We start from the raw sequence: 22,795 nt of genomic DNA, 5'->3' as shown, positions 1-22,795 counted from the left end.
TCGATTATGTAACATAGTCGAATATGTTACATAGTCGATTATGTAACATAGTCGATTATGTAACATAATCGAAAATGTAACGTAGTCGAAAATGTTACATAATCGAAAATGAAACATAATAAAAAATGTAACATAATCTAAAATGTTACATAATCGAAACTGTTACATAATTTATTATGTAACGTAATTGAAAATGTAACATAATCGATTATGTAACTTAATCGACAATGTTACATAATTGAATATGTAAGATAATAGATTATGTAACATAATCAAAAATGTAAATTAATCGAAAATGTTACATAATCGATTATGTAACATAATCGAAAATGTTGCATAATCGAATATGTAACATAATCGAAAATGTTACATAATCGAAAATGTAACATAATCGAAAAGGTAACCTAATAAAAAATGTAACATAATCGAAATGTTTCATAATCGATATGTAAAATAATGGATCATGTAACATAATCGAAAATCATCATCATCATCATCATCATCATCATCATCATCATCATCATCATTATCATCATCACCACCATCATCATTATCATCATCACCATCATCATCCCCATCGCCCCTAGCTGATCGATTGTGTTATTTTAATGAAGTCGTTTCCTAAAGACTTTTCGCTGATAGATGAAATGAAGAAAATTAATAAGCATAATTAATAAATAAATGACGTTAAAGGATTGTCCCCTCTTCTCAGTTTAATGACGGATTACCGAAGAATATGTCGCTGAAAATTATTTTCTCTGAGAATGAGGAAATCCGAAGATTTACATATAAGGTGTATGTATCTTAGTTACAGTTCGACCTCGTAATCCAAGGTATTATTTATATTTTGATGTGTTTTCTTTATTTTTTAGTGTTTAGTCCATAGTAACACTCGGATAAGTCTGCCCGAAATGGCTCATACATATGTTATTGGATGTTTGTGATTTTTGATGGCTTTATGGTAGATTTTCAATGGGTGATGTGCTAGTTTGACTAGCGGATGTGGTGATGATGTGACGTAAATGGAACTTGTTTTAGCGGAAGTGGTGACATGGCAGCTTTTGGTGTCTGTGCTAGTGCAACTAGCGGATGTTAACAGTTTTTGAAAATCCACCGATCGCTTGAGGATGTGGATAACGATTTGGTTAAAGCTCCAATGTTGCTCTAGGATTAATACCAAAAGAAAATTTTAAGCTTCTCTCAACGTGACGGAAGACCAAGTCAATTACAAATTAATGGAACTTACTATTGGGTTTGTGAAGGCTTAGAGATCTTGAGCCCGGTTTTGGCCCATGTTAGGTTTCTTGGGGCCCAAGCTGAAAACCTTAATTTATTCTTTATATATATCGTTATCATGTAATCGTAATCTTTTGTCTAAGCTTAATGAATAACCCTAGTTGCGACCCGTGGATGTAGGTCCCCCACTGAACCGAACCATGTTAAAATTCTTGTTTCGTATATGGAAGAAAAAAATTGTTACAGCGTGCTTAATTGTTGTGCTCGTTTATGTGTTGCTTTGATTCCACATCGTTGCTTTGTTCCTAACCCCTACCTAGTACCTTCTAGTTATAGATTTCTTTGATTTTCAACAAATAATATAATTTTGTTTTTCTTCACATCCGCTAGTGGCTAGTCCCACTAACGGATCTCACCAAAAGCCATCTGGATCGTTCTCCATGATGTCACAACCACATCCGATAGTCAAATTAGTGGATCACCCATTGTCAAAAGAAGTTTCAAATTCCAACCAAAAGCCATGCAATAACAATAGATAACTACACCAAAACAAAAAACTAGTCATATCTTAATCTTGCAAAAGGTTGATTTTTCAAAAGACTAAAACACACGAGCAAATATGAAGTTTGAATTATATATGTCTCCAATAACGCCTACATTTCATGAGTTAAACTAGAATATACTCAAAATTGCAAAACTGAAGTTTTGTGATATAGCCTGACCCGCATTATTCAACCAGTTTTCAGTTTTATTACATTCAAGTTTAAGAAAATATTGAACTCGTGTAATTGATTCGATTAACCTGCCGTAAGCACAACTACTAATTACACGCAAGAAGCAACATCTGAACTTGATAGATAATTTGAAGGTCATGCGACTCAGTCACTAGTTGTCGTAGTTTCTTGGAAGACAGCCGCAAATCTAGCATATGACAATGGGGCTTCAAATCCAGACACAAATCTAGCGAAGGACATTGGGGGTTCCGATGGTATCGGAAGTTGTGTGGACCAGTGGCTTTCAAGCATAAAAACAACGGTTGACATGGTTGGACGATCTTGTGGGTCTTCCTGAACACATAATAACATGATAGATCCATCTAAGAGCTTCGTCAATTGCAACATTTTGAACTAGTGAACGATCTATTAACTGTTCTCCTTTATTTTCTTTCCATAAGTGTCATGCCTTCAATAATTGGATACGTTAAAAATTGTTCATATTTCTAAATAAAAACCCTAATATAACCAAAGATTTTATCGAATATAGATAGTGAAGGTAAATTGCTTACTGTTGAGAGGAAGTTTTGAGGCTCATTGTCTAAACAGAATCTGGTGTTTCGTTGTCTAGAAATGACTTCTAACAATACCACACCAAAACTATAAACATTTGATTTTGTAGAGAATAATCCCTCCATTGCATATTCGGGTGCCATGTATCCACTATGGTAATACGTTCCATTATCAGTAACAAAAATGATATAGGCCTTTTCGAAAGAGAAAAACTGTATATTAAAACCTTGCAGATTATCGGAGGTGGTAATTAGTTTGGGACTGATTATGTATAACTATTTATTGAATTTTAAAGGTAGTTGTACCAACATACTTAAATATTTGATTGAAAAAAGTGTGTTTGCTTGTCTATTCTAGAATGAATTAATTGTTTTTAATAAGAAAAGGTTGCAAGAGTAACCAATCCCAAACACCCTTAATATATAATTTATAAAAAAAAACTAAAATATGAAGGATTAGAATGGATTACTAAGTTCCAACGATTCTATTGGTGTTAGCTTCCATTTGATTGCACCCAAAAATTCTAGCAGTGCCAAAATCGGATATTTTTGAGTTCATCTCACTGTCCAAAAGAACGTTGCTGGCTTTCATATCCCTGTGAACTATTTTGAGGCGCGAGTCTTCGTGTAAGTATCGAAGTCCCTTAGTGAGTCCACTTACGATGTTCGAGCGCTTAGCCCAGTCGAGTTCCTTGCACTTTTTAGGATCTGTTACATTAAAATGTTAAAGATATAACAAACAAAAAATAATCTATTGATTAACTTAATTGTACAAAATCCCTATTAAGAATTGGGGTTTATGTGGTGAGAAGTTTGTCGTAAAAAGAAGTTCTAGATCTCTTGTGATGAGAGAATAGAGAGAACCAAACATGAAGGTTTCAAGACTGTTGTTAGCCATAAACTCGTAAATCAAAATTCGTTCGTTTCCTTTTATGCAATAACCCAAAAGCCGAACTAGATTCTTGTGTTGCAATTTTATTATCAGATGTACTTCTGTCTTAAACTCTTTCAGACCTTGCCTAGAGTTGCTAGATAGCCGTTTCACTGCTATTCGTTTTCCATCTAGAAGTTGACCCTATAAAAAAAATTAGGTTGAAGTGAAAAGATGATTAATTAAGGATTTTAAAACTACTTGTTTAATAATTACTTTGTAGACAGGACCAAAACCACCTTCTCCAAGCTTATTTTCTACGGAAAAGTTATTGGTGGCAATTGCAACATTCCCGTGAGGGGCAATTTATTCTTTTTTATTCCTTTTCCTAAATACACCCCAGCCGTACACGTAAGGGAGCTTGCAAATTAGCACTAGGGTTTATTTGAGGAGAAAAATGACAAAATTGCCCCTCATATGAGGCTGATGAGTTTAATGATCAGACTTAACGGGGTTTATGGATTCGGGTTTAACTGCAAGTGAAATGAAACGACAGTGACGAAAACCACAAATTTAAAACTGTTGGACTAAAACCAAATATTTGGACAAAACTTATGGACATAAACCCCAGTTTATTATTATTATTATTATTATTATTATTATTATTATTATTATTATTATTACCTGCTCTATTTTTTTTCTTATATGCAATCATATCATATCTTCATAACTTAGACTAAACATCATCTTCTACATTCATATCATATTTTTCTCGCGTCTGAAGCTGTATAGTTATTTAGCCGAGTTTAACGAGTCATGCATGGTAATGTCATGATCACTCCAAGATCAACGAATGTAGTTTTCAGCAGATTGAGTTTTGCAATTAAAAAAAGATAGCTTACCCGCTTGCCTTTTGTTTCGACGTAGTCACTACTTTATTTATTTTAATTTTTAAAATTTATCTAAAGTATAATTAAACAAACTGTCCCTTTCTTTTCCATGCGAAAGTTAAACCAATGGTCCATTTATTTTCCTATTAAACCATAAACAAACAGAAAAAAAGGAGAAATAAAAAATTCGTTCATGGCTATAACACATTTCAGCTCCATAATACAATATTATAACAGTAATAAACAAGTAATAAATCATTTATTAAGAGTCCCACCTTGGTTATAGTGGCTGCTTACTTTTTATTATCATACACATATCGATATTAATATACCAACTGTAAGAATTGTTTGTATGCATTATTTTATACATATACTTATTATTTTAAATGGCTAAATGATAAGACGTCTTTAGGGCTTATTTTTTTTTTTTTTAATTTTTACAAGTTATTTGTTTTTTCTTTATTGTGAGAGTTGTTTTCAAGAAATGTTTTTCAAAAAAGTTTTTCGCCAAAAACTAAGAAAAGAGTTGAAGTGGGGCCTTTTGCAAATGGTGGGGCCAGGCGGGGGTTGAATAGTGTTTAAAAAAATAGTGGTAACTTAGGATAGTGATGAACTGATGATTTAAGTATTTAACCATGCTTTTAGGTGTTTTTAAAACTTTTTATTAGATGGGGTTTTGAGTGTTTTTAAATAATTGTGTTTTTATAATGTGAAAGCTGACTAGGTATGTTTTGGGTGTTTTTGTACCTTCTTATTGTGGATGGTCTAACAACTAGATCATGTATTATTAATTCAAGACTCTGTTGTACGACTCTTGGTACGTTGATTACATGTTTGCTCTACATTTATTAGCAAAATAATTTTCCCACCGGCTTTCTTGGTCGCTAGATGTTGTTTCTGACGTTTTTCCTACAAAAGTTTTGTCGGAAGTTTTTTTTATTTAAATGAACTGGCAAAGGGTTGTCGTGTCCACATATATAGGTAGCCATTGCGTCATAAGTTGGGTCGCTGATTATTCAAACCAGAATCTAAAAACCAACGGTTCCAGATTCGAATAAAGGATTTGAATCGGGCTTTCGAATATTCGACTCTGGTGAACGGGCTTCGACAAATTTTAATCAACAAAATATTGGCCCAACAAATAAGCTTGGGTTTGCATCCCCGGTAGGCCCATACCCTCTTTTAAGGGCCCAACCTCCAATTCATACCTTTAACTCATTAATTAACCCCCAAGCCCTTCAATATCTCTATGGACTCCCCAGCACTTGAGGCCAACATGTAGTGAACATGCGGTGAAATGTAAACGAGTCAAGTCAAGTCGAGCTAACATGGGCTCGAGCTCAAGCTCAAGCTCAAACTTAAATGAGGCAACTCGGCTGAGCTCGAACTCGAAGTTAAACAAGCCTAGCAGTGAGCCAACGAGACGAGTTGCCTCGTTTAAGTTGTTTTAGCTGGCTTTATTCGAGCCTTTATCGAGCGAGCTATGAGCCATGGTCTTTTTGAACAACACTAGGTGAAACATCTGGCTTATTAGGATATATAAACATCTTACAAATGGGTCCAACAACTAGTTCTCTCCATTGTTAGTTTCATGGAACTGGGATATTCGAAAGGTTGATGTCAACAATCATATGCCTAACACTGTATATATCACAACCTCGCTTCTTTATTAACCCGATGCATGTTCGTCATGTTTGCTTGCCGAAGAAAGCCATACTTTTTTGCCTTAAGCATGCTCTTTGAGCTTGGTTCACCCTATGATGTGAGTATACATGTAACAATTTATATAAATACTATAGTAATCACATGACCTGTGTGTATAAATTAACAAATTGTAAATAATCATTAATCGACAACTTAAAATCAAAACTATAATTTGTAAACTAATTACATTTAATCACCGTGTTCGATACGGTTTGGTTAGTTACCAAAAGTCTACTCATTATTTTCCACAAGGACCCCAATCCACAACTATTATGAGTCAAGGACGCGCACTTGGTTTCCTAGTCAAGAATTAGTTGTCACTTCTCTTTCCCAATCCAAATCTATTGATAAACTAATGTTTTACCCGGCCGTTATGTCTGTAAACCCCAGACATTGTCGGTCCCAAGCGTTGAGATGACAAGTCGACGCGAATTTGGTTGGTTTCAGCTACGTGCTTTATTGTACCGGAACTAAAACCAAAAATAAAACAAAACAATTATAAAAAATGAGGTGGCCAATGGGGTGGCATCGATTGGTAAAACTCGAGCATTAATAAAACCCGAGCGTTGTCGATACCGGTGGTAAGTCTATGCAACTTCTGATGGTTTGTACTTTATGATAAAATAACTAAAACAAAATCAAAATTCGGTTAGTTTTCATAACGTTCGTTACGCTATTGGAACTAAAACAAAGCGTTGTGAGTCTACGCGAATTCGGTCGAATTCCGTCACGTTCGTGATGGTACCAATACTAAGATAAAACAAAAATAAAATTGGAATTCGGTCGGGTTTTGTTACATTAATTACGAAGCGTAACTAATAACAATGTGTTAACCAATACGGTGCCGCCAAGTGATCAAATGTAGTCCTTGTGACACCAAAGCTCTGATTTATATATATTATTTAAAATAATGCATACCACAACTTTTGTGAGAAGTGTAGGAAGCCATATGAATTTAACACGTGGCAATAACACACCGAACTGTACAGGGGTATTTTGTACAGGCGACCATGAAAGAAGACGAGACCTTGACACCTTGTTTGTCGAGAAGACGAAGGGGGGATCTTGGTTTGGTAAACCATCAAATCAAAAGTTTGCTTGAAATCGTCAATCAAATTGGAATAAACCGAAGGCTCCAGGGAAAAAAAAAGGATTGTCGGGTGAAAGCAAAGAAAAATACCTAAATAAACGTTGTCTCAGTAAGTGCTACAATTGTGAAGAATTGGGACACATGGGCAAGGATTGTAAATCCGAACTGAAAGACGAGGAAATGTAACCAAGGTCGAAGAAGGACGAAACGTAGAAGCAAACGAGGCCTAAGCGCAAGAAGTACGTTAGATTAGTTATACTATATTTGTTTAACAAATCAAAGATAACAAATCAATGATTATGCATTTGTGCTAAATTTTCCACAAAGACTTTGTTTGAAATAGTGTCACTATAACGTGTCCTTGACTCGTTAATTGTTAGTGAATCGTGACTTGGTTTCCTTTATATAAGGTTCATGAGGAATTAATCACTACACTCACCACTACCATTGTTGAATCAATAGTGGCTGACCAATCATGTCAACAGTAACATGGAAACCATTTTTGTTACTCTCACTTATATTCATATATTTGATAAACTTTCCCATAATATTAGCCCAAACTGATCCATACGTAGATAAACTATGTGATAACTCCTATCTCAATTACACTACAAACAGTAGTTTCCAAACAAATCTCGATCAAGCACTCCGCATTCTTCCCACAACCAACTCCGGGTATGGTTTCTTTAACACGTCTTCTGGCCGAACCCCCGATACAGCCTATGCTATCGCCCTTTGCCGGGGTGACACCAACACGAGTTCATGTGTTGATTGTTTGAATAATGCTACTGTGAGATTGAGGCAGGATTGTCCCAATCAGAAAGATGCTGCTATATATTATGATAATTGTATGGTCAAGTATTCGGATAATATATTTTGGGGAAAACTGCTGTAAAGAATATTATACCGCATGCGAGTCTGCTTAACGCTTCGGACCCTGCTGGGTTCAATCAGGATTTGCGGAAGCTGTTGGCAAACCTGACAGATGAAGCGGCTGGTGCCAGTCTGCTCAAGTACGCTACCGGCACAATGACACGATCATCTGATCCCCCAGCGACGTATGCGCTTGTGCAGTGTACTCCAGATCTAACGAACCAACAGTGTACCGAATGCTTGGGTGATGCGGTTAGTCAACTCGCGAAATATTTCGGGAGTACTGGGATGAGGGTGCTTCTCCCTTTGTGCAATTTAAGGTTTGAAACTTTTCGGTTTTATAACGATGTGGCGGTTCGTCCTCCACCTCCGCCTCCATCTGTGCCTGGTACGCAATATTTTCATTTTAAATAATAATCTATACATACTAAGCCTTGCAAAACGAGTGGATCATATCAGGTCATAAAGAGTTCAGGTTAGGACTTTAGTCATTAACTAATTATCATATCCTGCTTACTAAGGAGCATCAAAATGAAAAATTTGCGCTCAACATCATCATCATGCATAAAAATACATTGTTAAAGACCATATATTGATTTATGGCGTAGGCCAAATGTCATGTTAGAACATTCACAACAACAAACTCATACAAACCGATACATTATCGTCACATCAGATTCCAAACTTTTTTTAAAAACCTCAACTTTCTTCCACAAGAACAAACCTCCACAAACTTTATTTAAAATATTAAATATGTATGCATATGTATATGTATATATAGTATGTGTGTGTATAAGAGGGGAGGGACCCACTATGCAAGTTTGAAGCATGTTTGCAACCATGGATTTTGTTTCCTTGGACGTGGCACCACAATGATGTTTCCTTGCCACATCAAGTTTGCTTCCTTGCCACATCAACCAAACCCAAAATGTGACGCCACATAGGCATCATGTGTGGAGTATATGGGACGGTATCACATTTCACACTTAAAATCATGTATTATGACGTGATGAAATGTAAAATGTAGTGGTGGGGTGGTAGATAAATGACTAGTTTATATTACCAATTAATAATTAAAAAGTAAAAAAATGAAACAACTTCGCCTCATGCCCACGAAGATCCTAACGGTTGCGCCGCACCCGGTGTGTGGCAATGTTTTGCACCAGATAGCCTACGTGGCGGGGCTTAGTGCCCACCCCACCATTTCACTAACACATTGCCTTAATACGAGAAAACCTTTTATAAAAATTTCATTTTAATTATTTTATTGTAAAAAAGAGAAAATATACTAATATTTCGACACCTTTACCTTTTTTTTAAAAAAAACTCTCATAAGTAAAAAAAAACAATTTGTATTAGTTACATTTAAATTTTAAGTGGACCATTTAAATTTTACACAAATTCATCTAACAATTTGTGTGACCGTGACAGTGGTGCGTGCAAGAAATAATAAAAACCTAACTCGAATAGTAACATCTATCGTAATGACGATTGCTGCATGTCTCGAATAGTAACATCTATCGTAATGACGATTGCTGCATGTGTGATAATTGTCGTATCTCTTTGCAACTTCGCAATATTAAGGAAGAAGAAACTGCTTGAAAAGAGTTTAGAAGGTAGACTTTCAATTTCCGTTAACATTAATCCAAAACATCTAGGTAAAACTTATATTGGAGTACAAATTTATATTGTCATCCACCCCTCCCTATCCCCTAGGTAAAACTACGGACATTAGCATTCTGGAATTTTTGGAGTACAGTTTGGATAGAGTATTGGAGGCAACAAATGATTTTAGTGAAGACAATAAGATCGGACACGGTGGATTTGGATCGGTTTATAAGGCGTAAGGCCCCGAACCCGGTAGCCCTACTTTCGCGTCGGATTTACTCATAAACACAGTTCTTACAAATCAGAGTTCATTAAAACTTTCGCGGAATATAAAAACTTTCTTAAAACATTTCATATCAAAACACGTCTTGTCTTAAAACATCATTTTGCCTTTCAAAATAAACGAAACATTAAACTTAAACATCTTGAGTCTTCCGATGCCAGCCTCTTTGTGACACCCGGTAATTTCCCAATCCTATAAACTAAGTAATCAACCTAATAATTAGGTGATTGTAAATATTATGCGCGCTATGTTAGAATCAGCGCGGGCAATTGTTATGTTCGCCCTGCGCGAGCGCGCTATGTTAGAACCAGCGTGGGCATATGTTATATGCGCCATGCGCGAATGTTTTGGCTTTATGTTTTCATGTAACTTAACGTTATGTTGTCTAATGGGTTGACCATCCCGCATGATGCTAAGGCGGGTGCATCCTAAATCGTTTATGCGCGTGCGGAAGGGAACTAACCTCCCCGCATGGCGGGAACATTGAGAGCTAGTTTGTCTGAAGCTCCAAGATGGAATTGACTTCAACATGACTGATCACTATGTTGAAATACCAAGACCACCTGGAGAATTTACAAATGAAACTCAATGTCCCTAACTGCGAGAAGGTTACGCACCTACCCGCAGCAAAGAAATGTCCTTCACGCAGAAAGCTATGCGCACAAAGTGATACGCGCAGAACACTTAGTCTATTCTCCAGATGTAAGGAGATTACTCCCGCCCAAAAGGAAACAGTAGCGTGTTTCAGAGATTTTCCACTTTTTACTGTACACTGACAAAAGTACCTGAAAAAGCATACTGTAACATGAAAAGTCAACTGTCAGCCACCCTACTCCCACCAACCACAGACCTGCACGTCCTGACCAAATCAAATCAAAATCTTTTATCCACTACTCCACTTTTAAATAAACAATAATAATTTCCATACTTTATCATCATTACACCTAGATATGAAAAGATTACAATCCCCTAAAGCAAGGGATTGTGTTCCCTCGAGTTTGCCTATAAATATGTAACCTAAATTATCACCCAAACACACTTCAAACTTCTCTCTTAAGAACTGCAAACTTGCACTAATCATCTCCCAAGCATCCATTGTTTTCATTTCCGATCCTGTTGCTAGGTAAGCCAAGATTATAACCTTGAGATCTACTTTCCAACCCTTATATTCTCCTATTTCTTGATCTTAATATATATACTTCTTGTTATTTAATCGTATTCTAGACCTTCAATTCAAAGGCCAACACCAAGAAAACCCGAATCTCGATTAATCCCTTAACAAGAACCACAGGTGAGTCTCACAGCCCCTATTTTCACTGTTTTCACTATTTTTAAACTGTTTTCGGGGCGAGGGACACGTACTTAAATAATGTTTTATCATGGTATACTTACAAGCTATGCAAGCGATTATGAGTTTAAATTATGTTTCATGATGATCAATGCAAACGGTTATCTATGATTTACGATGTATGTGCGCCAGAACTCGAGTAAGTGATCACTTTACCATTGGAACTCTAAGGGTAGGGACTGCTGGTTTGATCCGCCCACTCGTAGGGGTCGCACCTCTTACACAGACGAGTGCCTAGTAGGGTCATGGGGCAGTACTATGGGATTGAGCCCGCTCGTAGAGGTCGCTCCTCTTACGCAGATGAGCGCCTTGTTTTCCGGCACAACGTCCGCGCGTAACCCGCGGGACGGTATTACAGTATTATTTCGCTCGTAGTGGCAGCGCCACTTACACAGACGAGCACGGCTTTTTAGAAATGTCCACGCGCAACCCGCGGGACGGTATTACTTATTTCGCTCGTAGTGGCAGCGCCACTTACACAGACGAGCACAGTTCCCAGAAATGTTCGCGCGTAACACGCGGAACGATTTTATCAGAATATGTTGATAAGACTATGATTTACCAAGCATGTGTTTTAATAATGCTATCAGAATAATGTTTCAGAATGATTTTTATCAAATTATGACGCGATTCGATTTATCAAGTTACTAAAACTTGTGAACTCACTCAGTTTATACTGATTCAAATGTTTTACGTGTCTTTCAGGAGATAACTAGGTAGCGCATGGAGTCACACTTAGAGCACCACACGCTGAACATCTAAAACTAGCTTTTTGGAAGATTTTAGTTCTATCCCTTCGATGCGCGTGGTTGTTCTCGCCGCGCAAGGGGATATGGCGTGGAAATCTTCAACAGTTTTTCATACTTGGATGTTTTTATGTAATTTTTAAACAATGTAATGTATTTGTATTAAACGTTTCATGCGCAATGAAAATCTTATCTTGAATGTTTGCAATGGCCCGTGCTTAAGTATCAATCCCCACTCGCGCGCGCCCGGCTGTTTCCGCCGTTCAGGGCCGGGTGTGACAGATTGGTATCAGAGCACTGGTTATAGCGAACTAGGAAAAGAAGTTTTAACTTAGACTATAACCGTTGGGGAATCGCATGAAATATTTTTCAAAGAAAATATTTTCAAAAGAAACTATACACACACTTAGGAACACGGGTCACACAATGTCTAGTGAATAAAGATAAAGAACATTATGTGCTCAGAGTACATGCGCTAAGTTTAATATATTTTCGTTCTCTTTTAAAGCGAGAATGCCTCCAACTAGAGCCAAGGGAATCACCATGACACCCGAGGAACTCGCGGAAATAATCGCGCAGGCGATCGCGACACATGAGGCCAGCAAGGCCGAATCAAGTCAGGGTCGTCAGAACGAGACCCCAGAACCCGAATCAGGAGCCTTGGACAAAGGATGCTCCTATAAGACATTTATGGCCTGTAGGCCTTGGCCATTCAAGGGTACCGAAGGGGCCATTGGGCTCTACAACTGGATTGACAAGATGGAGACAGTTCTCTCCATTAGCAGATGTAGTGAGAACCAGAAGGTCCTTTACGCGACCTGCATGTTCCAAGAAGCAGCTTCGTCTTGGTGGAAGCTTCAAGTGAAGACTTTGGGGCGAGAAGTTGCTCTTCACAAGACCTGGGAAGAACTGAAGGAAATGATGATGAGAAAGTTCTGCTCTCGCGCAGAAATCCAGAGTCTGCAGCAGGAATTCTGGAACCACACCATGGTAGGAACGGATATCGACGCCTACAACAACCGGTTCAACGAGCTTTGCCAGTTGGTGCCAGACATGGCAAACACGGAGGAAAAGAAGATCGAGAGGTATATTTTTGGGTTACCTCCTGTTGTTAGGGTTCCGCTCAACGCCGCAGCGCCTCCAACCTTTGATGAGGCGGTAGCGCGGGCCATCACCCTTACAAGGGATACGGTCCGTGCGGGTATGTTGACTACGCGCGGAAGCGAGCAGCGAACCTCTGACTCCAAGAGGAAATGGAACTCTCACCACCGAGGGTCCGACTCCAAGCAGCCACCGTTCAAGAAGCAGGAGAGCGCAAAGGTTTACGCGATCCAAGCCGCAGAGCCATCAAGGAAAGGATACAGCGGGCCTTACCCATGGTGCAACAAATGCAAGTTTCACCACGAGGGTGAATGCGCGAGCGTCTCGTGCGCCAAATGTAACAGGCCAGGGCACAAGACGGTGAATTGCCGTGCTAAAGAAGCTGGAGCCAGTGACAACTGCTACGCATGCGGAAAGCTAGGGCATTTTAGTCGGGATTGCCCGCAAAAGGGAAACCAAGCTCGCGGGAGAGCTTTTGTGATCGGCGCGGGCGAAGCTAAAGAAGAGCCGAATGTGGTAACCGGTACGTTTTTGCTTAACGGCCATTTTGCATCTGTTTTATTTGATACTGGCGCTAACCTAAGTTTTATATCCGCTGAGTTTAAAAACCCCTAGGCTTAGCAACCAGTAGGCTAGACACGCCTTATACTATAGAACTAGCCAATGGTAGGCAGTTATGCGCGAACGAAAGAACTGAACAATGTGTTATAGTCATGGGAGGTCACGGGTTCAATATTAACTTGTTGCCAATAGACTTGGGAAGTTTTGACATTGTGGTAGGTATGGATTGGTTAGTCGAGAACCACGCGGAAGTTATTTGCCATGAGAAGCAGGTTCGGATCCCACTGTTGAACGGAGAAACCTTGGTAATTCAAGGGGAAAGAAGGGGAGTTGCGACGAAACTGATTTCGTGCCTAAAGGCGCGCAAGTGCCTAAGGAAAGGGTGCTACGCCTTCCTGGCGCATGTAGTAGAGAAGAAAGGAGATGAGCGAAGAATTGAAGACTTACCAGTAGTGCGCGAATTTCCAGAAGTTTTTCCTGAAGATTTGCCCGGATTACCGCCGCCGCGACAAGTCGAATTTCATATTAATTTAGTCCCAGGAGCTGCGCCAGTAGCTCGAGCGCCTTATCGATTAGCTCCATCTGAGATGCAAGAGCTATCCAATCAGTTACAGGAACTATTGGATAAGGGTTTCATACGCCCAAGCTTTTCACCTTGGGGAGCTCCAGTACTGTTTGTTAAGAAGAAGGATGGTTCCTTCCGGATGTGTATTGACTATAGGGAGCTGAACAAGCTGACAGTCAAGAATCGGTACCCCTTACCGAGGATTGACGACTTATTTGACCAGTTACAGGGATCCAGTTATTATTCGAAGATAGATCTACGGTCAGGATACCACCAACTTAGGGTCCATGAGGAAGATGTGCCGAAAACAGCCTTCCGAACTAGATACGGCCATTATGAGTTCTTAGTGATGCCTTTCGGGCTAACTAATGCGCCGGCTGTGTTCATGGATCTGATGAACCGCGTGTGCAAACCATACTTGGACAAGTTTGTAATTGTATTTATAGATGATATTCTGATTTACTCTCGGACCAAGGCCGAGCATGAGCAACACCTGAGATTGATTTTGGAATTGTTGAGGAAAGAAAAGTTGTATGCGAAGTTTTCCAAGTGCGAATTTTGGCTTAGAGAAGTTCACTTTCTCGGTCACGTCATAAACGAGAAAGGAATACACGTTGATCCTTCCAAAGTCAAGGCCATCGAAAACTGGGAAGCGCCAAAAACCCCAACTGAGGTGAGGCAATTCCTAGGACTAGCTGGCTACTATCGACGCTTCATTGAGAACTTCTCCAAGATAGCTCTACCACTGACCGCGCTAACTCAGAAAGACAAGAAGTTTGTTTGGGGCGAAAATCAGGAAGCGGCATTTCAAATGTTAAAACAGAAGTTATGTAGTGCGCCAATTTTGTCTCTGCCCGAGGGGACGGATGACATCGTCGTTTACTGCGACGCTTCACATCAGGGACTCGGATGTGTCCTTATACAGCGAGACAAAGTCATAGCATATGCCTCGCGCCAACTCAAGAACTACACAACGCATGATCTGGAACTTGGAGCGGTTGTCTTCGCGCTAAAAATTTGGCGCCATTACCTCTATGGTACAAAGTGTATAATCTTTACGGATCACAAGAGCCTTCAACATATATTCGATCAAAAGGATTTAAACATGAGGCAACGAAGATGGGTGGAACTGTTGAATGATTATGATTGTGAAATAAAGTATCACCCTGGAAAGGCGAATGTGGTAGCAGACGCGCTAAGTAGGAATGAGCGAATAAAAACGCTACGAGTCAAGGCCCTAAGGTTGACCATTCGCGCAGATCTCTCTACCCGCATCCGAGACGCTCAGCAAGAAGCCTTGAAACCAGAGTTTGTTAAAAACGAATCCCTTGGGGGTATGATTAAGGATTTGGAGCTCAAAGAGAACGACACTCGATATTTTGCTAACCGCATATGGGTCCCTCTCAAGGGAGGATTGCGCGAGCAAGTATTAAACGAAGCTCACAAGACGCGGTATTCCGTACATCCTGGCGCAGACAAGATGTACCAAGATGTTAAAGCGCTGTATTGGTGGCCCAATCTTAAAGGCGCCATCGCGACATATGTCAGTAAGTGCCTGACGTGTTCGAAGGTAAAGGCTGAATACCAGAAACCATCAGGGTTGCTTCAACAGCCAGAAATTCCCATGTGGAAGTGGGAACAAATCTCTATGGACTTCATCACCAAACTGCCAAGGACACCTGGGGGTTATGACACGATCTGGGTTATTGTGGATCGGCTAACTAAGTCAGCGCACTTCCTGCCGATCAAGGAAACCGATAAGATGGAAAAGTTAGCCCGATTGTATATTCGAGAAGTAGTTTCAAAACATGGAGTCCCGGTGTCCATCATTTCTGATAGAGATAGTCGGTTCACCTCAAGATTTTGGAGATCGTTACAAGGGGCTTTAGGTACTCGTCTTGACATGAGTACGGCATATCATCCCCAAACGGATGGACAAAGCGAGCGAACAATCCAGACATTGGAAGATATGCTGCGCGCGTGCGCAATCGATTTCGGAGGTAGCTGGGATGCTCATCTCCCATTGGTCGAATTTTCTTACAACAACAGTTATCACACAAGCCTCAAGGCTGCGCCGTTTGAAGCTTTGTATGGGCGCAAGTGTAGATCCCCACTGTGCTGGGCTGAAGTGGGTGAACAGCACATGACTGGTCCAGAATTGATCCAAGAAACAACAGACAAGATTTTTCAGATACGGGATCGCCTTAAGACAGCGCGCGACAGACAGAAGAGCTACGCAGATGTGCGAAGGAAACCGTTGGAGTTTCAAGTAGGGGATAGAGTACTTTTGAAAGTCTCTCCATGGAAAGGAGTCCCCCGTTTCGGCAAGCGAGGAAAGTTGAATCCGCGCTACATTGGACCATTTGAGATCCTGGAGAGGATCGGTCCGGTTGCTTATAAACTCCGTTTACCCGCCGAACTCGGTGGAGTTCATGATACGTTCCATATATCCAACCTCAAAAAGTGCTTATCTGACGAAACGTTGATTTTGCCGTTGGAAGAGATTCACATCGACAAACAACTGCACTTCGTAGAAGAACCTATAGCAGTAACCGATTGGAAAGAACAAAAGTTACGCAGAAGCAGAATCAAGTTAGTAAAGGTTCAATGGAACTCGAGGCGTGAGCCTGAATTCACTTGGGAAAGAGAAGACCAGATGCGCATGAAATACCCACACCTCTTTCAGAGCATGGCTTCTGCCAGCAACGTCTCCTAAATTTCGGGACGAAATTCACTTAACAGGGGGAAAATGTGACACCCGGTAATTTCCCAATCCTATAAACTAAGTAATCAACCTAATAATTAGGTGATTGTAAATATTATGCGCGCTATGTTAGAATCAGCGCGGGCAATTGTTATGTTCGCCCTGCGCGAGCGCGCTATGTTAGAACCAGCGTGGGCATATGTTATATGCGCCATGCGCGAATGTTTTGGCTTTATGTTTTCATGTAACTTAACGTTATGTTGTCTAATGGGTTGACCATCCCGCATGATGCTAAGGCGGGTGCATCCTAAATCGTTTATGCGCGTGCGGAAGGGAACTAACCTCCCCGCATGGCGGGAACATTGAGAGCTAGTTTGTCTGAAGCTCCAAGATGGAATTGACTTCAACATGACTGATCACTATGTTGAAATACCAAGACCACCTGGAGAATTTACAAATGAAACTCAATGTCCCTAACTGCGAGAAGGTTACGCACCTACCCGCAGCAAAGAAATGTCCTTCACGCAGAAAGCTATGCGCACAAAGTGATACGCGCAGAACACTTAGTCTATTCTCCAGATGTAAGGAGATTACTCCCGCCCAAAAGGAAACAGTAGCGTGTTTCAGAGATTTTCCACTTTTTACTGTACACTGACAAAAGTACCTGAAAAAGCATACTGTAACATGAAAAGTCAACTGTCAGCCACCCTACTCCCACCAACCACAGACCTGCACGTCCTGACCAAATCAAATCAAAATCTTTTGTCCACTACTCCACTTTTAAATAAACAATAATAATTTCCATACTTTATCATCATTACACCTAGATATGAAAAGATTACAATCCCCTAAAGCAAGGGATTGTGTTCCCTCGAGTTTGCCTATAAATATGTAACCTAAATTATCACCCAAACACACTTCAAACTTCTCTCTTAAGAACTGCAAACTTGCACTAATCATCTCCCAAGCATCCATTGTTTTCATTTCCGATCCTGTTGCTAGGTAAGCCAAGATTATAACCTTGAGATCTACTTTCCAACCCTTATATTCTCCTATTTCTTGATCTTAATATATATACTTCTTGTTATTTAATCGTATTCTAGACCTTCAATTCAAAGGCCAACACCAAGAAAACCCGAATCTCGATTAATCCCTTAACAAGAACCACAGGTGAGTCTCACAGCCCCTATTTTCACTGTTTTCACTATTTTTAAACTGTTTTCGGGGCGAGGGACACGTACTTAAATAATGTTTTATCATGGTATACTTACAAGCTATGCAAGCGATTATGAGTTTAAATTATGTTTCATGATGAGCAATGCAAACGGTTATCTATGATTTACGATGTATGTGCGCCAGAACTCGAGTAAGTGATCACTTTACCATTGGAACTCTAAGGGTAGGGACTGCTGGTTTGATCCGCCCACTCGTAGGGGTCGCACCTCTTACACAGACGAGTGCCTAGTAGGGTCATGGGGCAGTACTATGGGATTGAGCCCGCTCGTAGAGGTCGCTCCTCTTACGCAGATGAGCGCCTTGTTTTCCGGCACAACGTCCGCGCGTAACCCGCGGGACGGTATTACAGTATTATTTCGCTCGTAGTGGCAGCGCCACTTACACAGACGAGCACGGCTTTTTAGAAATGTCCACGCGCAACCCGCGGGACGGTATTACTTATTTCGCTCGTAGTGGCAGCGCCACTTACACAGACGAGCACAGTTCCCAGAAATGTTCGCGCGTAACACGCGGAACGATTTTATCAGAATATGTTGATAAGACTATGATTTACCAAGCATGTGTTTTAATAATGCTATCAGAATTATGTTTCAGAATGATTTTTATCAAATTATGACGCGATTCGATTTATCAAGTTACTAAAACTTGTGAACTCACTCAGTTTATACTGATTCAAATGTTTTACGTGTCTTTCAGGAGATAACTAGGTAGCGCATGGAGTCACACTTAGAGCACCACACGCTGAACATCTAAAACTAGCTTTTTGGAAGATTTTAGTTCTATCCCTTCGATGCGCGTGGTTGTTCTCGCCGCGCAAGGGGATATGGCGTGGAAATCTTCAACAGTTTTTCATACTTGGATGTTTTTATGTAATTTTTAAACAATGTAATGTATTTGTATTAAACGTTTCATGCGCAATGAAAATCTTATCTTGAATGTTTGCAATGGCCCGTGCTTAAGTATCAATCCCCACTCGCGCGCGCCCGGCTGTTTCCGCCGTTCAGGGCCGGGTGTGACACTCTTATTCAGTGCCACGTGTCTCCTCAAGCGAGATGCCTCCTCCTACTCACCTGCGTGCATACTAAAAGTCAGCTACGCTGAGTGAGTTCTAGTTAATCAAGCAACTTATCATACAACCACTACATGCATCATATACGTATCCGAAGACACGTAGTCCACTATCTAACCTGCTTACCTTACCACTTAGCCTCTTATTTACACCTACCACCTTACCACTTTGCCACTTTAATAACGTATAACGTTATGCCACTTTGCCACTTAGCCACTTTAATAACGTTTAACGTTATGCCACTTTTCCACTTTAATGACGTAGTCACGTATAGGCTTACCCTACCACGTACTATCGTCATGCCACTATCACTCTTACTACACCCTTGCCACTTCTAACACGCTCTACCTCTACTTATCTACAACATGCTTCATATCATTTACATAATAAGCAAGTCACAACATAGCATACATACACACTAATAACCACTTGGCAATCACTGTCCTTGGCGATGCGTGCAATATCCGAAGATCGTTCACGCACCAACAAGTATTATATAATAGCTACCTCGTATAACATCTATAGCATACACTTACCACTTAAGGTAAGTGTATTCACACTTCACATCGAGTATGCACACAGCCCCGAAAACATAACAAGAAAATGGGGCTAGAAACTCACCTGAACTCTGCTTCTTCCTCCGATAGTTGTAAATCCCTTCTTTAACTGAGCTCGGCTGACTGAATAAGTTACACGTATCAATACTCGCCTGATTTAATCTGGTGGCCTAGTATTAGCTTACTTTTACTTATCGTTTTTAATTTATTTTCTAATCGAACTTGACTTTAGGCGAAGTTAAACCTTAGGCGAACTTAGCTTTAGGCGAAGTTAAACCTTAGGCGAACTTAGCTTTAGGCGAAGTTAACCCTTAAGCGAACTTAGCTTTAGGCGAAGTTAACCCTTAGGCGAACTTAGCTTTTAGGCGAAGTTGTGATCAGGCGAACTTAGCTTTTAGGCGAAGTTGTCATCAGGCGAACTTAGCTTTTAGGCGAAGTTGTCATCAGGCGAACTTAGCTTTTAGGCGAAGTTGTCATCAGGCGAACTTAGCTTGCAGGCGAAGTTCATCAGGCGAACTTAGCTTGCAGGCGAAGTTGTTGGCTGCAGCTACTGTTCGTCCTTAATCATCTTCGTTTCTTAATCAAATAACTCGATTTAGGTACCCACGTAATCGTCTGACCAGCGCCTACAAACCCCAACCATCCAATCGGCCTAACATCGATGTTTAAGGGGTGCGATTTAGGCATATAGGTTACGGGTTCTTTTAGGTTAACAATTAACCTATCAAATGCTAATCAATTCCAGTAATATTTGTTGTTTTAGGTTCGTTTATAACAAACTAACACAGATCTATGATTTCCCAAATCAAACCGAACCTATACGAACGATTTCTAACTATAAACGTACCTTGAACGAGTCGAACTACGAACCCTGTTAAGTCTTGATGTTGTTTTGGTCCGTCACGACGTTCCAGCACTAACAAGCTCGGGTTTTCGCCTTCGGATCTTGGTTCGGGTTATAAGATGGTGTTGTGTGTGTTTTGGTGGTGTATGGAATATGTGAGAATGGGGATTAAATGGTGATTAATGGTATTTATATTTAGGGATCATGGGCTTAAGCCCATGGACTCTCCTTCCTTCTTTCATAACCCAAGTCCATAACCCATATCCATTACCCAACACTAGCCCGACCCATACCAACTCCTACTCTATTTATTTATTTCCCGCTAACCCGAGTAAACTTTCCCTCTATTATTAAGTAATACAATATTATTTTGGAAATTTCGGGATGTTACATAAGGTAAGAAAAATGATTTTAGTGAAGACAATAAGATCGGACAAATAGAGCCTAATGTTACATCAATGTATGATAATACAAGGGGGAACTTGAAGATGGAAGACTAATAGCTGTGAAGAGGTTATCAAGGGATTCTGGACAAGGTGAACAACAATTCAAGAACGAGGTTATGTTGGTCGCAAAGCTTCACCATCGCAATTTAGTTGGGTTGCTTGGTTTCTGCGTAGAAGAAAAGGAAAGACTCCTCATATACGATTTTTTGTCAAATTCAAGTCTGGATAAGTTTTTATTCGGTAATGATGTTCTTCTAAACCCACAAATAAATTTGGTTATGAAGTCCAATTTGAGTGTTTTCAGCGTGTGAATTTGCAGATCCCACCAAGAGAGAAATTCTCGATTGGGATACGAGATTCAACATAATAGAAGGTGTTGCTCGGGGACTACTCTATCTTCACGAAGACTCACGCCTAAGAGTCATTCATCGTGATCTTAAAGCTAGTAACATTTTGTTAGATGATGAGATGAACGCCAAAATCACAGATTTTGGAATGGCAAGATTGTTTAACGCTGATCAAACACAAGCCAATACAGGGAGGGTTGTCGGAACCTAGTAAGTAGACAACCCTCAACCCTAAATTATTATATATTTTCAATAACTTGTGACAATTTTTGTCACAAACTGATCATAGGGCCGAAGATGGTTTTAGCCACACGATTTTCACCCTTAACTATCTTACAATTAAGCTAATGAAACATTATCAAATGCTAGTTCATAGGTTATCATCTTATCGTACTCCTACTTGTCATCACGTTCCAACTCTATTCCCTCAATGCAACTTACAGTGGCTATATGGCACCTGAGTATGTTATGCATGGCCAATTCTCAGTTAAGTTAGATGTCTTTAGCTTTGGTGTGTTGGTGTTAGAAGTTATAATAGGTCAAAACAACCAAAGTTTCCAGCATGAGGATGGAGTATACCTTCTCACCTATGTAAGTGCCACATATATTTCAAACTTAAAACCAAAATATTGTGTGTTTTATTTATTTTATGCAAACTAACATGATATCATACCAAATATATTGATCTCTTCTAGGTATGGAGAAATTGGCGAGATGGAACACTATCAAACATAATTGATCCCGTATTGCTGGGAGGATCAAGTTCATTAAACGACATCATTAGAAGTATTCACATATCATTATTATGTGTCCAAAAAAATGTTGTAGACAGACCAACCATGTCTCAAGTCATTCTAATGCTCGGCAGTTCCACCATCGCTCTCCAAGTACCACTAGAGCCTGCATTTTTCATCCACGACAGTGTTGATAATGTCGATACTTCGGAGGGTAGTAAAACATCTGAATCACCGTTGGCCTCAGTGAATGACCTTTCGAATACTGATATGGCTCCTCGATGATTGTTCACATTTGTTTATGTAATAAAAGTTTTAAATCGTTTTTACCTTTTAACGAATGTTATGGAAAAGAAAGGCTTCCGTACGGCAATAATTAATTAGTTCATGTTACTAATTCTCTTTCACATTCCATATTTATTGACAAATATTGAATATTATAAAAAAAATTAGGGGCCACCATACGGCAAACAGGTTATATGCAAGAACATGTTAGGGGTGGTCCTAGCATGTTTAAAACGTAAGGCTTCTGTTAATCGGCCAGTTTCAATCGACAACTCTTTCCACACTACACAATTATTATCGAATTAAAGTTGGTAAAAGAGAATGTGACATGAATTGACTATTTTCTTTTCTCGTAACAATAGTTTTTTTTTTCTTTTTTTGTTATAAATATAACTAAAACAGTTTGTTCCAT

The 22,795-nt window shown here is 39.7% G+C and overlaps 1 protein-coding gene and 1 pseudogene across 2 annotated transcripts; one reads left to right on the top strand and one right to left on the bottom strand.

Annotated features, from left to right (window-relative positions):
• Positions 1-2,114: 2,114 nt before the first annotated feature.
• Positions 2,115-3,758, bottom strand: LOC143621244 (G-type lectin S-receptor-like serine/threonine-protein kinase At4g03230; the record flags this gene model as incomplete). The annotated part of the gene is made up of 5 exons (XM_077092738.1): positions 2,115-2,303; positions 2,522-2,672; positions 2,992-3,229; positions 3,386-3,596; positions 3,669-3,758. Coding segments are annotated over 5 exons (879 nt in total), but the record flags the coding sequence as incomplete, so codon positions are not given.
• Positions 3,759-7,509: 3,751 nt separating this feature from the next.
• Positions 7,510-22,747, top strand: LOC143621201 (cysteine-rich receptor-like protein kinase 8; annotated as a pseudogene). The gene is made up of 7 exons (XR_013151472.1): positions 7,510-8,341; positions 9,420-9,565; positions 9,666-9,790; positions 21,047-21,257; positions 21,337-21,574; positions 21,808-21,955; positions 22,060-22,747. The product of XR_013151472.1 is annotated as a cysteine-rich receptor-like protein kinase 8 (transcript).
• The last annotated feature ends 48 nt before the right edge of the window (positions 22,748-22,795 follow it).

Source organism: Bidens hawaiensis, unplaced genomic scaffold, assembly GCF_021521415.1.
Source record: "Bidens hawaiensis isolate Kalapana, Puna unplaced genomic scaffold, B.hawaiensis_p1.1 tig00002772_1, whole genome shotgun sequence".
NCBI classification, from domain to species: domain Eukaryota; kingdom Viridiplantae; phylum Streptophyta; class Magnoliopsida; order Asterales; family Asteraceae; genus Bidens; species Bidens hawaiensis.
The sequence above is the reverse complement of the archived record's forward strand: the minus strand, read 5'-3'. Positions and strand labels throughout refer to the sequence as shown.